This window comes from Gymnoscopelus microlampas (genome assembly GCF_963454915.1).
Source record: "Gymnoscopelus microlampas genome assembly, chromosome: 17".
In the NCBI taxonomy this organism is placed as follows: domain Eukaryota; kingdom Metazoa; phylum Chordata; class Actinopteri; order Myctophiformes; family Myctophidae; genus Gymnoscopelus; species Gymnoscopelus microlampas.
This window is the reverse complement of record NC_139954.1, coordinates 27107858-27129217: the sequence shown is the minus strand read 5'-3', so window position 1 is coordinate 27129217 and position 21360 is coordinate 27107858. Positions and strand designations below refer to the sequence as shown.

Below are 21360 nucleotides of genomic sequence, written 5' to 3'. Positions count from 1 at the left end.
TGTGTGGTTAAGGAGGAAGTTATTTGAAGATGTTAACTAAACCATCAGTGCCGACAAGTGTATTTATATTCCGAAACGCCCCAAGTTGGGTTGTGGCAGCTATGTGCTGATTGGGCAGTATTTTGACGACGTCATAGTTGCTGTGACAGCAGGGATCAAATAACTTTGTTTTCCTTTTTGTCTCCACCAGGCCGAAGGCGTGGCCGAGACTATGTCTTTGCCTCTGTCCGTCCGTCCGTCCCTCCGTTGGTGTGTGTGTCCGTCCGTCCGTCTGTGTACAGCTAATCTCCGGCACCAGTATGTGCACGCACACTCCCCGGAGGCCAGAGCAGATCCTCTGCCCCAAAATTTTCACATTGGCCCGTTATAGTGCCTACAGGAAGCTGATTTTTGCAAAAACTTTTTTTTAATATTACCGTACTCCTATATTTTGTCCAAACATAACGCAAATCGGTACACACATTCTCTATCATGTGATCAAGACAGATCGGTCCGATTTTTTATATTCCATCCTGATTGGCTAAGATTGGCTTCCAAAGATTGCAGGAGTCGCTGGGTTTGAACAAAATGCCTCAAATCATGAACGCAGCGTCCGATAGCCGTGAAACTTTGAACGCACATTCCCGCTAGGCCAAGGAAGACATGCCATCCTAGTGGTAAATTTATGAAAATGGCTATGCCAATCCTATAAGGCTTATCCTAGTTTCCTAGGGCGTTGTGAGCATCACTTCCTGTAGATTTGATCAGGTATGGGTGCATCCACACATACGATACAAGTTACAAGACGTTCCATCAACTCCCATGTTATGGGAAAAAACGGAACCGGAACAAGAGCTTGCAACAACTAGCGTCAACTTGTATGGGTGCATCCACACATGAGATGCAAGTTGACGCTAGGGTCGCAAGCCCTTGTTCTGGTTCCGGATATGAGCTTCAGGCGCGCATCGGGACGGTCTTTCCGTTTTTTCCAATAACATGGGAGTGGATGGGACTTCCGACTTCCGAGCGTCAACTTGCAGCTCATGTGTGGATGCATCCACACATGTTCGTCAAGTTGTCGTAAGGAAGTCGGCCCTAGGAAAAAAACAAAAAATGCCCTAGGAAACTTGTGGATAGGATCCGCCCCATCAGTTATAGGATCCGCCTCCTTGCTCACCCCACGGCCAGTGTTGCCATGTCTACATATTATAAGCAACTTGTTTTTCTGTAAAGTTGCTTATTAAACCAGTGGTTCTCAAACATTTTCAAATCAAGGACAACCCCCCCATCTGCAAATATTTTGCGCCCAGGGACCCCTGTACGAGATTTGTGTTATTAAAATGTTTAAAATAATATTCAAAATATTTGGACTTTTTTTTAAATGTTTTTGAAAATAGCAGATTTACAAGCTCACAACGCATCACATTGCGAGTTTGTAGATCGTCTAATTTCAAATATCCGATGCTTAGGTTTAAAGTGCTCATGTGGCCTATTGTATTGCTTCTTTTGGGCTTGTTTTCATACCCTGGCATGGCCAGACTATTACTGCGTAGATTAGTCTGGAATCTCTGTTGGGAACTTGCATTTCCAAGGGACTGATTTTTTTTAAAAGTGCCTCTGGTGATAAACCTGTCCCACATTTGCATTCTGGGCCCTGATTAGTGCCCCACAACTTAGGGAGCAGCGAAATGTAATCACAACCGAGCGGGGCCAAACCAAATATTTGTATTTATTTTTTCACTGGAAAATTCGTCTGGTTTCCAGGATATTGCTTTCATAGACCTGGTTGCTTATTTCTTTCGCAAAATCTGGCAACATTTCGCGGCTGTAGTTCCAAACATTGGAACTTCCTCATTGAGATCAATTGAGATAGACAGAGCATTTCCGCATTCTATTCTTACCTTCCTTTTTAATCACCTTGCATTTAACCTCGCATCACCAGTCTTTCCACCTCGGAGGAAAGCCTGGTCTGCGTTCCAGAAGACAACATATTATCCTGTATAGGCCACGCCTACTGGAAAAAAAAAGAAAAAAGAATTCTCTTTCCGGATTCTGCCCATCCGGTTTTGCGGTGCCGCTTTGTTTTGGTTCCCCAATCCCTATTTAGGGCGCGCTCTCACCAAAAGTTGGCTGTCCGCTGTTAAACGCAGGTTGTGCGCGGCCACAGTTTTTTGCAGCCAGCGGATTCTAAAAAAACGCTGTGACGCACCTGTCACTCACATTCAAGACCGTCCCCGTACCCCGCACCGCCTTGACGTTGCCAGGCAACCACTGACGCACATCAGCATCTGTCTTTGCACTTTCACACTTGGGGTTCGTACATCTACATACACATTCAGATTTAAAATATAAAGTACTTACCCCATGGCCACGGATGTTACAATCATGTACGGGCCCTCAGAAGTATCCGTATCTTCCGTATTGTTCAATAAAAAGCATTTTAATCCAATCAGTGGTCATTTTCTCCGTATGTTTTCAACTGCGCGATCCTAGCGGTTGAGAGGTGTATTGCACTGTTGGTACATTATAACTCTATGGGAAAATGGCCACCAATCGGATTAAAATGATTTTTATTGAACAATACGGAAGATACGGGTACTTCTGAGGGCCCGTACATGATTGTAAAATCCGTGTAAAATCCGTGGCCATTTATATTTTAAATCTGAATGTGTATGTAGATGTACGAACCCCAAGTGCAAAAGTGAAGACTATTTTTAACTGACAAGGCTATTAAATATATAGTTAGAGTAATATTATTACACTAAATATATTATTACACTGAGACCGCACTGACTTGTAACCAGGCCAGTTCTTTAATGTCAGTCATATGGAACTCTTTCATGGTCATAATCATAAAGTACTGGGTGAGATGCAACAGCTACAACCAGTTGGTCCACTGAGAGCACCATGTTGCTTCCTGAGTCTTGGGACGGTCCGCCTTCGACTCACCCGATTGGACAGAGGAGGAAAATCAGCTCCTGCCTCCAGCAGTTTTATGCTTCTTCGTGTAGAGCGGATAAACGCAAGGTCTGCGCGACAAGCGGAAAAATCTGCTCTTGCGTGAATCCACGCATTTGCATTGACAAAGCATTGGCAGATTCTGCCCCAGAGGTAAAATAAAAGTGCGGTGGGAGCGCGCCCTTAAATGGAATAGAATTTCCCCGTGGGATAACACCGACGCTAAATAGTCTCCGGATAGTGCACGCACATTTACATTTAAAAAATAAGCTAAACTATGCCGCATCAAGGATTTTATTAGGACGGACCTATTTTGGGGTGAGACGTCTTTCCGGTTCTGCCAATCCGGCCACTTTTTATTTGTTTTACTTCCGCTCCCGACCGGATCATATACCCGAAATGGAATGCTGCCCAGGCTACCTTGCATTAGCTCCGACGTTGCAATGCCAATGATAGAAGCATGCGCAGTAGCGTTTTAAATGCCAAAGTATTGCATTACCAGATTTGGCCACCAGGACACGGCAGCTTCAATGATTCTCCGCAGTCCTTGGGGCTTAGGGCACTAGCCAATGCCAGAGGCTAAATATGTTGGCAGTGGTGGAAAAGGTACTGTTTTACCTAAGTAAAAGTATCAATACTACAATGCAAAAATACTTTGTTAAAAGTCCGGAATTCAAAATGTACTTAAGTAAAATAACTAGTATTGGTATCAAAATATACTTAAAGTACAAAAATAAAAGTACTCATTATGCAGAATGTCCCATTTCACAAGTTTGTAATGTATGTATAAAAATCTTTTGAAAATAGCAGTTCTACAAGCTCACAATGCTTCGCATCACGACGCATTGTGAACTTGTAGATCGGCTATTTTCAAATGGCTGAAATGTATACAGGGCTGAACTACATGGTTAATGTATGTTTTGTAATAATAATCAAAATCTACAAAGTAACTAGTAACTAAAGTTTTCAAATAATTGTAGAGTAAAAGTATAATATTTGACTCTGAGATGTAGTGGAGTAGAAGTAAAAGTACTGAAAATTGGAAATACTGAAGTAAAGTTAAAATACCTACAAATGTTATTTAAGTACAGTACTTGAGTACATGTACTTCGTTACTTTTCACCACCGTATGTTGGTCCCTCCAGACAATAGGATATCATTGAAATCCTCTAGCCAATTACAGCGTGACAGCGTTTCCAGGCACTGGGATCATTTCAACTATCTGAAACCAGCGCGCATGCGCATCGTCCATGACGTGTCGCAAACAGAAGGATGTGAAGTAAAAAATGTTCAAACTGTGTGAAGTTAGTGAACTGAACGTACCGGAGGCAATGACATCAAAACAAACGTTTGTTTACTTCATGATATCATTCATACTTAGTTTATGAAATCGCTACTCGTTACAGTAACTGAAATCGATCAAAAATCAGTCTTTAATAGCAAGCGGCAATCGACCATCGGAGCTAACAGAGCTAACGTTACGGTACATGACATGACCATTGTAAAGTAATGTCCACGACCGACGTTTGTCGTGTTATCGTCAGGAAGCCAACGCAGCTCGCTCTTGTTTTTAAAACGAATCAATAGTTTTAATTGAATTTGAGTCGAAGAGGGAAGAGGATTATCATGTCTCGGAGGAGGCTGGACAGCCGCAGCGGACTGACCGCCGGTCTGCTGGTAGACAGTCAGACCCCCATCAACACGGAGCCCCTGGAAACCTTCTATGAGCTGACTGGAGAGCTGGGCAGGTGAGATTATAGATGTTATTGTATAACTGTTTATCAGTGGTGGAAAAACTACTCATATTTCTTTATTACTGTAGTAAAAGTATCAATACTGCAATGTAGAAATACTCTGTTACAAGTAAAAGCCCGGAATTCAAAATGTACTTGAGTAAAAGTACAAAAGTAATGGTAACACAATGTAATTAAAGTACCAAAAGTAAAAGTACTCATTATGCAGAATGTCCCACTTCACAAGTTTTCAAATGTATAAAATGTATTCAGATCTTTTGAAAATAACAGATCTACAAAAGTGAAGTGGTTTTGTAATAGTAATCAAAATCTATAAAGTAACTAGTGACTAAAGTTTTCAAATAATTGTAGTGGAGTATAAGTACAATATTTCCCTCTGAGATGTAGTAGAGTAGAAGTAAAAAGTGTTGAAAATTGGAAATACTGAAGAAAGTAAAAAATACCTCAAAATTGTACTTAAGTACAGTACTAAAGTAAATATACTTAGTTACTTTACACCACTGTGATTATAAATGTTATAACTGTTTGTGAACTGACTGGAGAGCTGGACAGGTCAGATTATAAGTGTTTGTGAACTGACTGGAGAGCTGGGCAGGTGATATTGGTAGAAAGTGAAATAGGTTCACAGGGCTGATATTGAAACAAATAGTTAGACTTGTGTTTTTTTTTAATTCTATTCATAATGCAGTTATTTCAAGTATGGTTACATTAAACTCATCATTTGGCTGGGGAGCCCCTGGACTAAAACCACTGATTTAAGTCAGAGAGATGATCAAGATTCAAAAGTATTCATATTAAGTACTGTACATACATATTGTAGGGCACGTATTTGTTGTCTGTTTGTTTAGGGGACAGGGGTAAAATACCTCTGATCAGAATAGTTTTTAGCATAGAACTTTCTTTTCAATTGTGTGTCCATATTGATAACTGTGTGTTGGTGGAGGGGAAAAAAATACTGATCAGAGTCAGAATATTCTATCTTATTTTTTTAATGTGTTCTGCGACCACCTTCTCAAATGTCTGAAAGGGCCTCTTTTTGCCCCCATGTAACTCTGACTCAGCAGTAAATTGAAAGTCGCAGATTTAAAATGAGTCTGACCCAACAAGGCAACAACTAGAACAATAATAGGCTATTCTCTCTCAATAAAATAGATTAGTCTCTGCACAATGTGAAAAATATTGAGATTGTTGAAAATGTCATTAGGTTTTTGTGGTGTCTTTAAACATTGCAAATGCAAAAAAGGACAAATAATTAACCAAAACCATCTCCTCTCTAACATTTCCTGGCTTCCTCTCTAATCTGAAGTCTGATTTCAGTAAATATCAATTTAACATTTAATCAATGACATCAATTACCTAAAATGTTCCACTGGTTCCATTTAGGGCTGTTATGATGTTGACATTTTACTTATTTAATTATTAAATTGTGTTTTTGCCATTGGAAAAAGACATTTCTGTTTGGCTAATCGTTAACAAAAGTTACACAGGGCAGATATGACTAATATTACTAATATTCAAAGAAAGACTGCCATATTTAATAACTGGCAATGCAAAAATAATTGCGATTATCTCAAATAATTGTGATTAGGCCATTATGTAATAATTGTGAGTGTGACAGGTCTGTGTATGATCCGTGAGAAGTTTGGACAGTCCAGAAAGCAGGGAATTCCTCTGTATTTGGTGCAAAGCATAACTTGTTCTCTAAAAGGGTTTAGGTATGATAAGGCAAGATACGACTCCATGCCAGAGGAGAAACTAGGTCATGTTTAGTAGCCACAAATAGCTGCTGTACAGCAACAATAGAAGGACGAACGGCTCACAAGCACACTTAATATTCCTGTGTGTGTGTGTGTGTGTGTGTGTGTGTGTGTGTGTGTGTGTGTGTGTGTGTGTGTGTGTGTGTGTGTGTGTGTGTGTGTGTGTGTGTGTGTGTGTGTGAGAGAGAAATATTCAAATCAATCACATCATCTGTTGCCCCCATTCTGCTTGCAAATCAGGAAGGAGGAAACTAACTCATGTGGAAACCAGACTTGAGTTCAGCTACTGAGAAAGAGGAAATAGCTCCCTCTCTCACTCTCATTCACTCACTCACTCACTCACTCACTCACTCACTCACTCTATTAGTTGGCATAATATTTCATACCCCCCACACATGTGTGGGGGGTCACAAACATAGATGCAAAGTGATTTGCATTAATTAAAGCACATTAATCAATAAGAAAGTTAGATAGAAAATGGAAGGAAATAAAATGCTGGGTGATGGTGAGAAATGTTGCTATATAAAGCCAAGTTTAGAAATATGTTTTTAAGTGACATTTAGTAAAGACTTAAACAGAGCCTGTCTCTGTAATCGCTTTAGGTAAGGCGTTCCATCATTTGGGAACATAATTGAAGAAAGCTAGCTAAACAGGAACAACATACATTTAGTCCACTTTGTCTCTGCGTCTACTATATAAGGTGTTTGTGTGTGTTTGAAAAACAGGAAGTTTTGAAGTGTCACAATCTAAAGTTAGTGACCACATTGTGATAACCGTAAAATGATCACCCCTGGTTTTCCTTTTAAGGAAATCTCTTCACTTTAGTGTTAAACATGCCCATGTCATGTGACCCAGATGATACTGTACACAGACAGTACCCACCAATACCAAAAAGAAGGAGGGGAACTACTTTGAAGAAAATATATTTTGACTTGAGTGGTAAAATATACCGTATGTAGCAAGCAATTTTCAGCATGGGTATGTCAGGGTGTGATATATTCAGGAAGTGACTGGTTGAACATTGCCTTTAAGACTAGTGCTTTTGTAGCCTGTTTGTTTAATGTATAATGGAGTGCTGTTTGCTCACCTGCCAACCAGGTCACCTTTGTGTTGAGTTACAGGAGAGGAGATAAGCTTTACCGCCTCTGTTTGAAAGTTGGACTGTAGCCATAGCCAATGTCCAGCTGTATGTGTGATTCATAGGCCAGTGGTTCAACCTCTCTAACATTTTCATGTCAAGGACCCCCAAATTGATACGGCTTATTAAGCTGCGGTCGGACACACATTTAAAAGGATTTGGTTCCAGGGACACCCGTGAGAAGATCTTAGTTGTTAGAATAGATGAATTCTACAACTGTCAATTGTAGGTGAGGAGAGTAAATTAAAAGGTAGGATCTAAATAGTCAGTCTTATATTCTCTCATTGGATCTAGCTGGTGAAATTATAGTGAAAGTAACCACTTTTATTCCCTGTGTTCTTGCATACAGGAAATGAAATACTGTTCCCCTCAGCCACTTGCAGTGCAACATAAACCATTTATTAAACATACCAAAATTGTAAAAACAAAAGTCACATTAAAACAAAGCAGTTAAGATGAAGTGCATTCAACGTTAGTAGCCCAGTATGTAAAGCTATAGTATTTTTTTTTTAGTTACGAGTACAATATATTAAAGTGCTGTTGTGCATTATAAAAAGTGCAATATGCATAACTGTGCAAGGAGCTGTTTATGATGTAGTTACAATACAAAATAAGTGTTTATACTGTATATAACCACATATTTTCATGAATGAAGATGGTTTTATTTGTCACTCACTCATACAGGTTACAAACAGCGAAATGTTGGTGTGACATGTATCCCATCCTAACATGTTAGGATAGGAAGGAAGGTTAAGGTACAGGGGTTGTGGTGGATAACCTTGCTTGGATAAGGACCCTGGTTAAGGTAAAGGGCCCATGGGTGGGGTTTGGTTAAGATTACACAATTAATACAATATGCCAATAACTGCAAACAAACCCCTACCTGCCTTGACAACTAGTTTGTTTTTCTAACATCTATCGTGTGATGACTCACACACAGTTCACAATGGTTAAGCCAAGCCCATAGCTCCTTGTCACTTGTGTAATTTAATCTGCAGTGATCATGACTGATGATGCTGGGCTGGAGGAACAGTGATATATCACTTTCTCTTCTCACATGGTCATAGAGTTGGTTATCAATAGTATCAGTAAGCGATGTACTGAATGGTAATGGTCAAAGTTTATATGAAGTACTATTAACATATTGAATATGTACTGTATATCAGCAGATGTCTAAACTCCACCACTGTTGTCATGCTTTCTCAAAAATTGCCTAGTTTAACAATTCATCAACGTTACCTCCATGTCTTCATTTACTGGGAAAAAAAATCATAACTGGTTAAAGGAAAAGCCATGGAGAGGAGATCATTTCTGTGACTTTTCTGTCATTGTTTAGAGCTACAATAACGAGAATACTGTACTACTTCAAATAATCTCAATATTGTTATGTAATGCATAAGAAATAATATTTTAATACATTTTTCATGACATTCTACAAGCTCACAATGTGTCACAATGCAACTATTTCTATAGAAATCGTTTTTTACTACAAAACAGACACTGGCAGTTTAATCATTATTGGTTGTCCAGAGTCAACAGTGTGTCGGCAAGCAAGTGCACATGTGCGTTATGTACACTTTTGTGAGTGTGTGCTTGTGTACTTTACTTTTAATTTTATTTAACCACTTAACCACATGAAACCTAGCATTCCTATTCGGGGGCGAAAATACCAGATCTACAAGCTGAGCTTGTAGATCAGATGTTTTCGGCATTTTTTTATTTGTTTGCTTATAAATTAAATGTTATAAAATATACAATTTTATCAAATCGTTTTTTTTATTTATTGGAAGATTTTCTCCTTTCTGACAAAATATCAGTCAAAACATTGGTAATGTGTGGTCCAGACTCCAGCCCAGGACTAGCTTAGGACCCCAAAATCTGGATCGGCGATTCGGCATCCTTTGGGCTCTATCTGTCGTATTGGAGGAGGTGTGGTGGAGCCGTAATGAAGAGCAGTCGCTGGTTGTCATTAACAACGTGATGCTGCGTTTTGCTGATGTCTGTCTGTCATAGGGGGAAGTTTGCAGTGGTTAGGCGCTGCGTGGAGAAGGCCACAGGGAAAGTATTCGCCGCCAAGTTCCTGCGGAAACGGCGGCGAGGTCGTGACTGCCGGGCAGAGGTTGTGCACGAGATGGCCGTACTGGAATTGGCTCGTCACAATGCCCGCGTGGTCAACCTGCATGCTGCCTATGAGACGGACCACGACATCGTGCTGTTGCTGGAATAGTGAGTTAAAAAACACAACAAACGTGTGTATGTGTGTGGGTGCACTGAGCCAGGTGTGGCTCAACCACATGACCACTCTCGGGTTCAGACAAGGAGCTTTTTTTTTAAACAAACACACACACGCACGCACGCACGCACACAAACACACACACGCACACACACGCGCACGCGCGCGCGCACACACACACACACACACACACACACACACACACACACACACACACACACACACACACACACACACACACACACACACACACACACACACACACACACACTACCGGACACAACAGAAACACACACAATCAGTGCACTCCACCACTGGAGCTGTTTAGGGTTCAGTGCCTTGCTCAAGGTCATCTGCACTCTGCGGTGGAGAGAATGCTTGTCTAAAACCTTTAAGCCTAGTTAAACCAAAGATTTGCAGCAAGACAAACCGTTTTAGAGAAAAGGCAGCGGTCAGAATTACCCTGTCGCAGGTCGGCTTACCAGTCTGTTGCAGTCTGTTGTAGTCTGACTCTGAAGTAGTCTGTTTGGTGGAGAGTCACCTTAAAGTCAGAGCACTGAGGTCCCAAATTATTACATCACAACTCATTGAATCCATGTAGTGTTCTGGAAAGCAATACAACAAGACAAAACTCATTGATATCTTATTGGGAAAGTTTCCCATACCCGGGAGGGACAGGTCTGTCTGCTGTTTATATTTCATAGCCGGCCCTGGAGCGACTGTGCTGGATATTTGCTCATTGGTTGTCTACAATATAATATAAATAAAGCAGAATAGATATAATAAGTAGCTAAACAGATACTGGAGGAAAGGTTGTTGTGCTGTCAGGTGCTGGATTTTGTGTAGGAAGTAGTTTGTTTTGACTTGACGAGTCGATGCTGTGGACACGGCAGCCGGTCTCCGCTCTGCGCTTTGATGTGAACTGTGCAGTTTTATAATGTTGCAAACCACAGATTTGAGAATTCTGTCGCAAGTGTTTGCAAGTTTCAGCTCGGCTTGTTGCGATTCTTTGGTCTGAACTAGGCTTTAGGCTCTGTGGTAAACTAATGCCATGGAGGTCATACTGTGTGTGTGTGTGTGTGTGTGTGTGTGTGTGTGTGTGTGTGTGTGTGTGTGTGTGTGTGTGTGTGTGTGTGTGTGTGTGTGTGTGTGTGTGTGTGTGTGTGTGTGTGTGTGTGTGTGTGTCAGCAAGTCTCTTTTAAAAATGATTTCAGTCTTATTTCTCTCTGTATCGACATAGCAGCAAGTAGATCCATAATGCAGATTGTAATCTGCAACGCTGATTGGAGGTGCATCGCTGGTGTTTTCCAGCCACACCCTTAGCAATGTTTACTCTGAAGAAGAGAGACCTGAAAAGAATAGTTCCACCTCCTAGTCTGTCTAGTACAGTGCAGTCTCAGGACCATATATATATAGTACTCCTGCCCTGAGGAGCACAGAAAGCCTAGAAACATTAGGGAAGTGGCATATTAAAAACTCCATAAATACACCTTGGCTTTAACATCATTAAACTTGAATTGATATCAAGTAAGTACAGTAGTCAGTTAAAGCAATGTAATGGGAGTGTCTTTAATATTGTTGCTTTAGTCTCATAATCCCACAAGCAGTCTGGAGACATTTGAATAAACTTTTGATCCACGTGTGTCTTTCTTTGTTACCGTGTCTTCACTGAAGTTCAGTTGATCTGCTATATGGTAAATCAACTGAACTTCATCAGAGAAATTGGTGACAATGCAGATGGAAAGTAGCCTGAATATGTTTTATGGTAAATTCAGGCTATTTTCCAACTGCATTGTCACCAATTTCTACGGATTCTTACACTTTCATATTCTTTTGATCTACAAGTTTCCAAGGTGTTCTGGTGAGCGGTTATGTTGTTTATTATGAACTCTGCTGTCTTGCTTTGCCTTTTCTTTGGCATCTCCCTGTCAGCTTGCAAACATTCTGCAAAAATGTGCTGATGTTTGGTGAAGAGATTTGTTGTAGAAGAAAATACTAGAGGATCCCTGGGGGACCAATAGTCAACTGTGTGTGTGTGTGTGTGTGTGTGTGTGTGTGTGTGTGTGTGTGTGTGTGTGTGTGTGTGTGTGTGTGTGTGTGTGTGTGTGTGTGTGTGTGTGTGTGTGTGTGTGTGTGTGTGTGTGTGTGTGTGTGTGTGTGTGTGTGTGTTCATCAGTGCGGCAGGTGGAGAGATCTTTGACCACTGTGTGTCTGACGAGCTGCTTCCAGAGGCACAAATCACCAGACTCATTAGACAAACCCTGGAGGGGGTTCACCACCTCCACCAGGCCAACGTGGTCCACCTCGATCTCAAGGTCTGTGGATAGGACGCACGCACGTACATACATATACACACACACACACACACACTTTAAAAAATAGCCGATCGGCTATTTTCACTATTTTGGAAAATGTATGAACTTTTTCAACATTTGTAAAATTTCTTAGCTCTAAATGCCCAAAATAGAGAGGCCAGGTTGAAAGTGGATACATGAGCATGCACAAGGATGATGATGGAAATATGACATTTCTGTGAATTTTAAGCAGCTTTTTTTGTAAAGATTAATACAAATTATTCTAACTATGCAAAGTAATTGCGATAAGCTCAATTTTTTCATTTTGATCAGGTGATTATGTAATAATTGCCACACACACGCACGCTTACACATGCACGTGTGCGCGTACACACACACACACACACACACACACACACACACACACACACACACACACTACAAAGACAGCTGTGTTTGCAGGACACATGAGAGTATTTCACACCAGGTCAGCACTGCCACTTTTTCTGTTTTACAAGTCAAACTAGCTTAAAAGGAATAAAATCTAATCAATCAACATCCAAGCAATGTTAGCTGTCAGAGTGATATATAGACTTCTCCGTAGAGCCAAATACCTTGCTATACAGTCATAATTCTTAGCAGTTACATGGTATCTTGTGGTAATTTTCCACTATGATTAAGTCACTTCCTGATTTGACAGAGAACAAGCAAGACCTATTGTATCTCAGCAGTCAGTTGGTTTATTTGCACTTGGGCAAAGTGCTAAAGGCACAATAATAATTTAAATACAAATAAAAACAAAACAAATTAATATTATATGGCTCACTGTCTCCCTCTTTCTTTCTGTTTGTGTTCTAGCCTCAGAACATTCTCTTGACCAACCTGTCTCCTCCTGGGGACATAAAGATTGTGGACTTTGGTCTGGCACGGCGACTGGGAGGAGTGGGAGAGCTCAGAGAGATTCTAGGAACACCAGAATACGTGGGTAAGCCAGTTATAATAAAATGGATCCATCAGTCATTCAGCATTGGTCTGCTCTGAATCTGTCTGAATCTAGAATTCAAAGTCAGTGATAGTCACCATGTTGACTTTGATAGTGGAAGGAAACTAGTGTCTGCATTGACAGTTCTGCATCCTGCTGAATAGGAGCCCCAATCAACCTGTAGGAGTCACTAGAGCAGAGATCGCCCTTTCTGCCCGCTTCCCACCCACGAATACAGCCAAATATGTTAATTGGAGCCGGATGTACCGTGGAGGATTCAAACCCTAGTCTGTGCAGTGGTGGGCAGGAACTTTACCCGAATGCCCCTTTACGTATAACTTGGCATATGAGCCTACAGAATATCAAATTAGTCTCCAGGATCCATAAATTACAAGTCCCAGTCTACAGAAGGTGGCATACCTGTTTCCGGAAACACATGAGGGTGAAGGTGTCTTATGTTTCTGGTTCAAAGCTGCTGCTGAGCCAAATTGAATTGGAACAGGAGTTCCAATCGGCTGCTAAGCCAATCAAGTGAAGCTATGGGAAAATGAACTGGTACAGGAAAGGTATACCACCTTCTGTAAAGTGGGACTACAGTTATGTACAGAGCAGATTTTGCCACTAAATCTGCTCTGTACATAACTGTAGTCCCACTTTACAGTGTAGTTGGAGAGAGAGATGGGGAGTGACACGCAGCAAAGGTCAGCTAGACCTGACAGCTTCTTCTGGTGATGAGAAAATATAATCACTCTCTTTTCTTTCTCTTTTGTCTTCCTTCATGGCTCCATTCAGCCCCAGAGATCCTGAACTATGAACCAATCACAACTGCAACTGACCTGTGGTGAGTCCTTAGTTTACACGATGCATGAATGTCAAGCTAAACTGTCCCAGATATTAATTAGGTATTACTGGTTATTTACAACAGAGGTTCCTAAACCTTTTCATCTCGAGACAACATTTTATGTCTCCCTTGGACCCAAACTTACAAGAATATATTATGATTAAAGCTGTACCATGTAACTTTCCTGTTCTACGTGCTAAGTGCTTAATGTTTTACCTCTGTGCTAACAGAGCCTACCTGCTTGCTCTGGGGAGAAATTGAATTTAAATGTCTCAATAGAAGAGCATAGAGACCAAATACAACCACCCCATTTGTACAGTATATCTCTGCTGTCCGGCAGCAACCAGCTAACTCCAAAATGTTCATTTTTCAGGAAATGACAAACAGAAAGAAGTGGAGTTAGGAGTTTTTTTTCATCATTGATTAGAACAGCTGAATGGACCTCCAAGCTCACAATGAGGTTGGAGGTCAAAAGGGGGTGGAGCCTGGAGTCAGCTAAACCAGCTAACTCCACCCCCCTATGGTGAACTTGACTGGTTTAGCAGAAAGTTTGAGGTTCCAATGGAGTTAGATGGTTTTGTCAGAAGCACTTTTTAATACTTTTCATTGGTTCAATAATTCTTTAATCAACACACAGACGTAAAGGGTGTTCAATGGCCCCGATTTATGGGAAAAAATGCATAAGCGGAAAAATGGAGTTAGCTGGTTCCTGCCGGACAGCAACGATATGTTATATTGTATTAACATATGCTACCATACAGATTGGACAAAATAACATTTATACACACACACACACACACACACACACACACACACGCACAAAAAAATAGATGATCTATAAGCTCACAATGTGTCACATCAAAATGCGTTGTGTGATAGTTAAGGCTCTAAATATGAAGAATGGAACCTGTGAAGTGGTACTGTATGTCATGGTTTTGTTTTCTTCAGGAGTGTCGGAGTCATTGCCTACATGCTGGTGACGGGTGAGTCCCCGTTTGTGGGGGACGACAAGCAGGAGACCTACCTGAACGTTTCTCAAGTGAATGTGGACTACAGCAAGGAAAACTTCTCCAATGTGTCCGAGCTTGCCGTCGACTTCATCCGCAAGCTGTTGGTCAAAGCACCTGAGTGAGTCACCCTAAACCCTAACGTGTCTATTCTGGGGTAACATCCATTAAAAATATTTTGTGTAGAGTGAAAAGAGGAGGGGGCCTAGTATAGAGCCTTGGGGGATTCCGGTCAACTAAGTATATAGGGTTTATGTGGTTAACCACTCTACTCAATGTGAGTTCCTGTTGTCAGGATGTTTATTCTGTACGAATAACTACATATTGGTATGCCAATTATGACACAGTGCATTAAAAAAGCTGTATGGAAAAGTTCAGTTAGTAGAAAAAGATTGAATGCAATGAATAGGCTCTGTGCTTAACTTTAGCTCCAATTTCCTGAAGGTGGCATACCCATTTCCTGTTCCGGCTAATTATCCCATAGCTTTGTTTGATTAGCTTGGCAGCAGTTTTGAACCAGAAACGCATATCGAGGAGCCAATCAAACAAAGCTATGGGAAAATGAACCGCAACAGGAAATGGGCACGCCACCTTCGGGAAAGTGGGACTACAGTTATGCACAGAGCCTATTAAACAGGGAGGAAGGTTTGTCAAGTAAATCATAAGTAAGCAATTTGACATGCTGTCAAATTTATGGAAATGTTACAAATTAATGTTAATTTTGAAGTGTTTAAAGTGTGCTTAAAATATATTTAACATTTGGATGGAAATATAACTAAATGTAGTTGCACCTAGTTTAATGTGTGTATAAACTAAACTAAAATAGGAAATATTAGTTACTGTGGAAGAGTTCAATAAAAATGCAGGCATGAAATTATCAATAACAAAACAAAAATATTTGAGCTTGCAGAAAGCACAAGCAGCACATTAACTCATTCAGTGCCAAGCTTATTTATTCATGTTAATGGAATTTTGGTTCTGAGTGCCACAGCCAAAATTCATTGTAAAAAAAAAGTGCTTAGGAAGCGAGATACAGCCTTTTTAAGTTATAGGTTAAACAAGGAGTGGATGGAGCAGCAAATCTTCAAATCATCATATCTTGGGTTCTGAACATGTGTTTCCCAAAAAAAAAAAAAAAAAAAAAAAAACTTTTATTTTGAAAAAAAAGAAAATATTTTGAAATTTTTTTTATGACGGATTTGACGGATGGTGGCGCTCTGGGCGTCAGGCCACGTGACGGATTTGACGGATTGTGGCACTCAATGAGTTAAGAGGTAAATCAAAGTTATCCCCCCCCACACACCAATTTTTGGATGACATAAACATAATGAAGCATGATTGTTCTTGTCCAGGGACCGTCCCAGTGCCGCAGACTGTATGAGCCACCCGTGGCTATGGCAGCAGCAACCGCCTCCCCTCGTGGGCCCGGAGCCCGTAACGCCACGCACCTTCTTCCGTGATAGGTGTAGCGGCACGAAATGGGCCGCCCCACCACCGGACGACCCAGAGGACAAGGAGAACTTCCTGGACTCGCCCCCCTCCCACGCAAAAAGGTTCCGTTTCGACGAGGAGGCACTGGCTGCCGGGGACGGTGACATCTAGAAAAAGAAGGGGAGCAGAAGGGAGTGTGGCGGGGTAGTTCATTACCCCCTCATACTGTAGGGTTTTAGGGGCTGTGTCGACAGAAGTGTTTTTTTGAGCTCCCTGCGCCTTTCTGCCATGCATTGCTATGGTAAAGACGCATTGGTGCGCTCTTCTTCCCATTGCAGAGCATCGCGTTTTTTTGCATGCTCAGCGCCCAGCATATTTTGGCTTAAAGTAGAAAATAGTTCAACTTTTGGAGAGGAGCACGGCTCACCAATGTCATTTGTTGAAAGGTTCGAAGCGGGCCTCAATAAATGCTCCATGCGCTAAATAATAAGCTATCTGGACATGATATCCAAAGTGCTCCTCCGCTCAAAAAACGCTTTATGTGGACACAGCCCTTTAGTTTGTTTCCTGCATTCAGAGAACCAGCTGCCAATTGGCCAACATGCGAGAGCACTTATGCCTGATTTATACTTTATTGCGTGTCGTGTCGGGCACCGGCGCGCAACTAAGTATAAATCACCCTTTAGGCGTGATTTTGTGTTCCATGCCTTGGTTGAGGGCAGGCGCCCATCACTCAACGCCAAAGATAACCAGCTAAAGGTTTTGAAAATCTCAACGCTGATTTATCGCTCTTTATTCTTTAAACGTGTGGAATATTTGTTTCCTGATTCATGTAATGTGTTGGTCTAAAATAAGTAATAACTTTTATTGTGCGTTGATATTTTCAAAGTACTGTTTCATGTTTATGCTCTTCTAGTAGTTTCTGTGTGGGGAATCTCAAGGGAAAATCTATGCAATAATTCTTACTCTTCTGTTTGTGAAATAGGTTTTTTCTTCTTTTTTAAAGGAACTTGAAACCACATGGAAATTTCTATATCTTACTTTACCTAAGGGCCTGAACCTGTTTTGAAGTGGTCTTAGTGATTGGGCCCAGCTAGTGTTATGTTACCGTACGGATTACGCGCGCACACACACACACACACACACACACACACACACACACACACACACACACACACACACACACACACACACACACACACACACACACACACACACACACACACACACACACACACACACACACACACATGCATGCACACATTACACACAGGCACACGCACATACACACGCACACACACACACACACACACACACACACTTATTTGCACATACCTACATTTAGCTAAGCAACTCTATATTTGGTCATGAAAACTTTTAATCTCTGGCCATCCAAAATGTAACGCAACAAATCATTACAGTTTTCCATCTGCCTGCCTACTGTACATGTGATCAACACGTTTCCGTGTCAAGTTGGTATTTCTGTCTTCCGGTGACATTACTGTACGTAATGTTTTGTCACCGACACGGTGGCACAACCCTGTGATGTTTGACGAGAAGCTGTATTTCCTCTTTATAGACAAACCAGCTGTAGGGCAGGATTACAAGCAAGCATATTACATTCCTTTTACAGTAGTTCTTTTCTCCAGCTCTCACGCATTCAGCAAAATAAATCCAGCATCATTTTGTCCCCGTGGGCCAGCCCCTGAGGGGTACAGGCTTTATATAAACCTTTTAATAACTGGGGAACTCATGCATGGCTAAATGTGGAACTTAACCACTTAAAACCCTAGCGTCCTTATTCTGAGGTGAATATTCTGAAAAAATAGCTGATCTACAAGCTCACTGCGCAACGTATTGTGAGCTTGTAAATTGGCTATTTTCGGATATTTATATATTAAGTGTATAGCGAAAACAGGCGTGGCCCTCGTATAGAGCCCTGTGGACTAAGTATATAGGGCTTAAGTGGTTAAGAGAAGACCACTTCTAAGGGCACTGGACTAGAATGTCTTATAATATATGAATAGAATTGTATTGTACACATATCTGTATATGCAGTCATTTCAACAAAAGAAAAAAGCCCCTGTTGGGGAGACAGGTTATTTTTTGTACCACGTTGTGTGCCTCATTTGAAAACAGAATGACATCAGCCAGTTTTTCTTTTCTTCTTTTTTTTTCTTTTACGTTGTAAGTGAGCCAACAGGTCCAGCTGGTGTCTGTTTAATAGCGAGACGACAGATTAAAACTGTTATGAATGAAAACAATGACTCATATGGTCACACCCGTACATACTGTCCCTTCTGTAACTTTCCCTTTAATACCTACACTGTAAAATCCTGAGTATATTCATTAAATTGACACTGAGGATTGTACTGTGTAGTAGCAAAGAGACATGACTTGAACTCTCCTTCCTTATGTTTTGGTGGTCATTCAGATATTGACTTGAGCTTGTCCTGTGCTTCCCCCAAAACAACCTGATCTGTTTTAATTTTGAATCTGCATTAAAAGCTACAATATGTAATTTATGGGGCTGGTGGCCTTAAAGGTCAATTATACTAGTGTATAGTAAATAATTCACCTCAGGCTTCAACCACCTTCATCCGTCCGCTGTCTTCCTCATTCTCAGGGCATGAACTGTCAGTCTATACCTGTTTGCCTCTTTATATTTGCTGATTTTTGTTTTATATTCTTAATATGATTCTTTATAGTCCTATTATTTATGTATTGGAGTAGTATGTTTGTTTATATTTTGATGTAAAACCTGTGCTGGTGTGTTTGGAGCTGTGGTTGTGGTTTGGATTGTGTTGTGCTGTTCCACACCTGAGACACCAGGAACATGCAATGAACTACCTGTAGAAAAGCAGCAGCAGTCTGCGTTCTTATCAGTGCTGGTTTAATAACGTTTTGGACGTACATGGTTTCCCCCCAAAAGTAATGATATGATTGAAGAAGGTATTCTACTTGCTTACAGTGTTGAAATAAATGGATGTTGCCATTGCTATGGATGGGGACTTGTTGCTTGGATGGTTCTAGGAAGTGACAAGATAAACGGGATGGAAAGATTGTCCAGATGGTTCTGGAAGACAATGTGAGAGGCATTTGATGGGAAGCGAGTTTGTTTCACAGTTGAGTAAGCTTTGTGGTTCGATGGTGACATAATCTTGAATTGTGAAGTGTAGTTGAATATTGTGAAATGAGGGTGTGAAAGATTTTTGGAGAAGCAGCTGAGATACTGAGAATGTTTAAAGCAAGAACAGATGATTCTGATATAGATGTTTTTGGAAGAGAAAGTCCTTAGGAAGGTATAAGTGAGATGGTTGAAAGGCTACTGTGTAATGTGAAATCCGAGGTCCTGTCGGATCGGTGCACGCCAGCCGTGTCCTATACGTCAAAGCATGATAGAATAACTGTCCATGATGGCAACTGGCACACTGAAGCTTAGCGCTCAACTCTGTCAGCCTCCGGCAAAGCGTTCCCTTTTGTTCATAGAGGTGCCAAACACATTGTTATTGTTTGTTGTTGTACAAGACCTCAAGGTTTGCCCAAGCGATGTCACCAGAATCATACAATGGCCTTTTTGTGTCACACACTGTGGGTTTATGGGTGTTTTCATGCACGGCCATGTGCTCATCTCTATGCTGTCATCCTCGGGAACTGGAACACCACAATGTTTAAAATAAAAATAAAAAGAACACCTAAATTTGTAAATTTATCTCAGCAAGATTTATAATTTTTTTTATTTGTCTTACCATTGAGGAATTCTGCAATTGAGGTGAGATTGATTAATTTAAATGTTTTTCCAACTTGTTTTGTTGTGTTTTTATTGAATCAGGTGACATTGTCTTGAGATAAGACATAGCTTAACCACTTAAACCATATACTTTGTTGACCGGGGTCGCCCAGGGGTCGAGTATCCTCGGCCCCTCCCTTTCCCCTCTACACCAAATTTCACTCACAACTTGTCACGTTTTGACACTTTGTGAGCTTGTAGATTTGCTGTTTTAACCACGTGTTCTCCTATGACATGCCCACAATAGGAATGCTAATTTGTTAATAATAGGTTAATTTGTTTCGATAAAGGACGTTTGGGAAATTGTATTGAGAGAAGTGAAATTACCAACCTGCCCACTTTCACTTGTAGAAAACTATTTTAAAACTTGTTTGTAATTTCATCCGATATAAAGGTGGAGTTGTATTTGGCAGCGCTGTCAGACAGTGTTGTCACTCATCAGCGGTGTTGAATTAGTTGTTTTGTGCTGCTGACCTGATTAAGATCCTGCAGCTGCCATTCATTCCGTGTTCTGTGTTTGTTTATTGTCTGAGTGTGGAAAAAAAGAGATGCTTCATTTGCACTCCTACCATCACCCTTGAGAACTAGAGCAGTGAAGTCATCGTGATGTCATCTCACATTCCTGGTCGACTGGAGCAAAACTGGAGAGGTTTCAGTGAAACTCAACTCGGAAGCAAAGTAACTATTAGACATGTATGTTTATTTGGCTGTTTTTTGTTTTTAATGTACGAGCATTTTCATTGTGTTGGAAAGAATTCTACATTGTATTCTGATTGACCACAGGCTAATATGTAGGTATTGTACAGCAAGCTGGAAAGCTCATTAAAGATTGTAGAAAATATGTAATCCTGTTTTTTTCTTCTCATCTTTACTGAATCAATGATGCAAATAGTTTTTGATTTCCTTTCATCTTTTTATGCCAGTGGTTTCCAAAGTGGGGTCCAGGGACAACAGTTTAAACACTTAAGCCCTATTTAATTGTTTGGCTATGATGTGACACGTGAGCTTGTGGATCTGCTATTTAAGAAAATGTAGACAAATCTCTTACACACAGTCTTATCAAATGTGAATCTGCAGCCAAGTACTGTACATGTTAAAAATGTGGCACATCATCCTAGATTGGGGTAGCCTAACAAAATGGAACCTCCCCAGCCAACCATAGTATTTGTGCAGGTTGGTGATGGGATTTTTTTTGA

At 40.8% G+C, this 21360-nt stretch overlaps 1 protein-coding gene across 1 annotated transcript; it reads left to right on the top strand.

Annotated features, from left to right (window-relative positions):
- Positions 1-4180: 4180 nt before the first annotated feature.
- stk17b (serine/threonine kinase 17b (apoptosis-inducing)) lies at positions 4181-21010 on the top strand. Its single transcript, XM_084085125.1, has 7 exons — positions 4181-4685; positions 9600-9812; positions 11996-12134; positions 12972-13098; positions 13888-13936; positions 14885-15064; positions 16296-21010. The coding sequence occupies exons 1-7, from the start codon at positions 4564-4566 to the stop codon at positions 16543-16545; spliced, it is 1080 nt and encodes a 359-aa protein (XP_083941251.1). The 5' UTR covers positions 4181-4563; the 3' UTR covers positions 16546-21010.
- The last annotated feature ends 350 nt before the right edge of the window (positions 21011-21360 follow it).

Excerpts from the sequence above, each read along its gene's own strand:
- stk17b (XM_084085125.1), top strand. The coding sequence starts at position 4,564 with ATGTCTCGGAGGAGGCTGGACAGCCGCAGCGGACTGACCGCCGGTCTG. Across the intron at positions 4,686-9,599 it reads CTGACTGGAGAGCTGGGCAG|GGGGAAGTTTGCAGTGGTTA; the intron begins GTGAGATTATAG and ends TGTCTGTCATAG. Across the intron at positions 12,135-12,971 it reads TGGTCCACCTCGATCTCAAG|CCTCAGAACATTCTCTTGAC; the intron begins GTCTGTGGATAG and ends TTTGTGTTCTAG.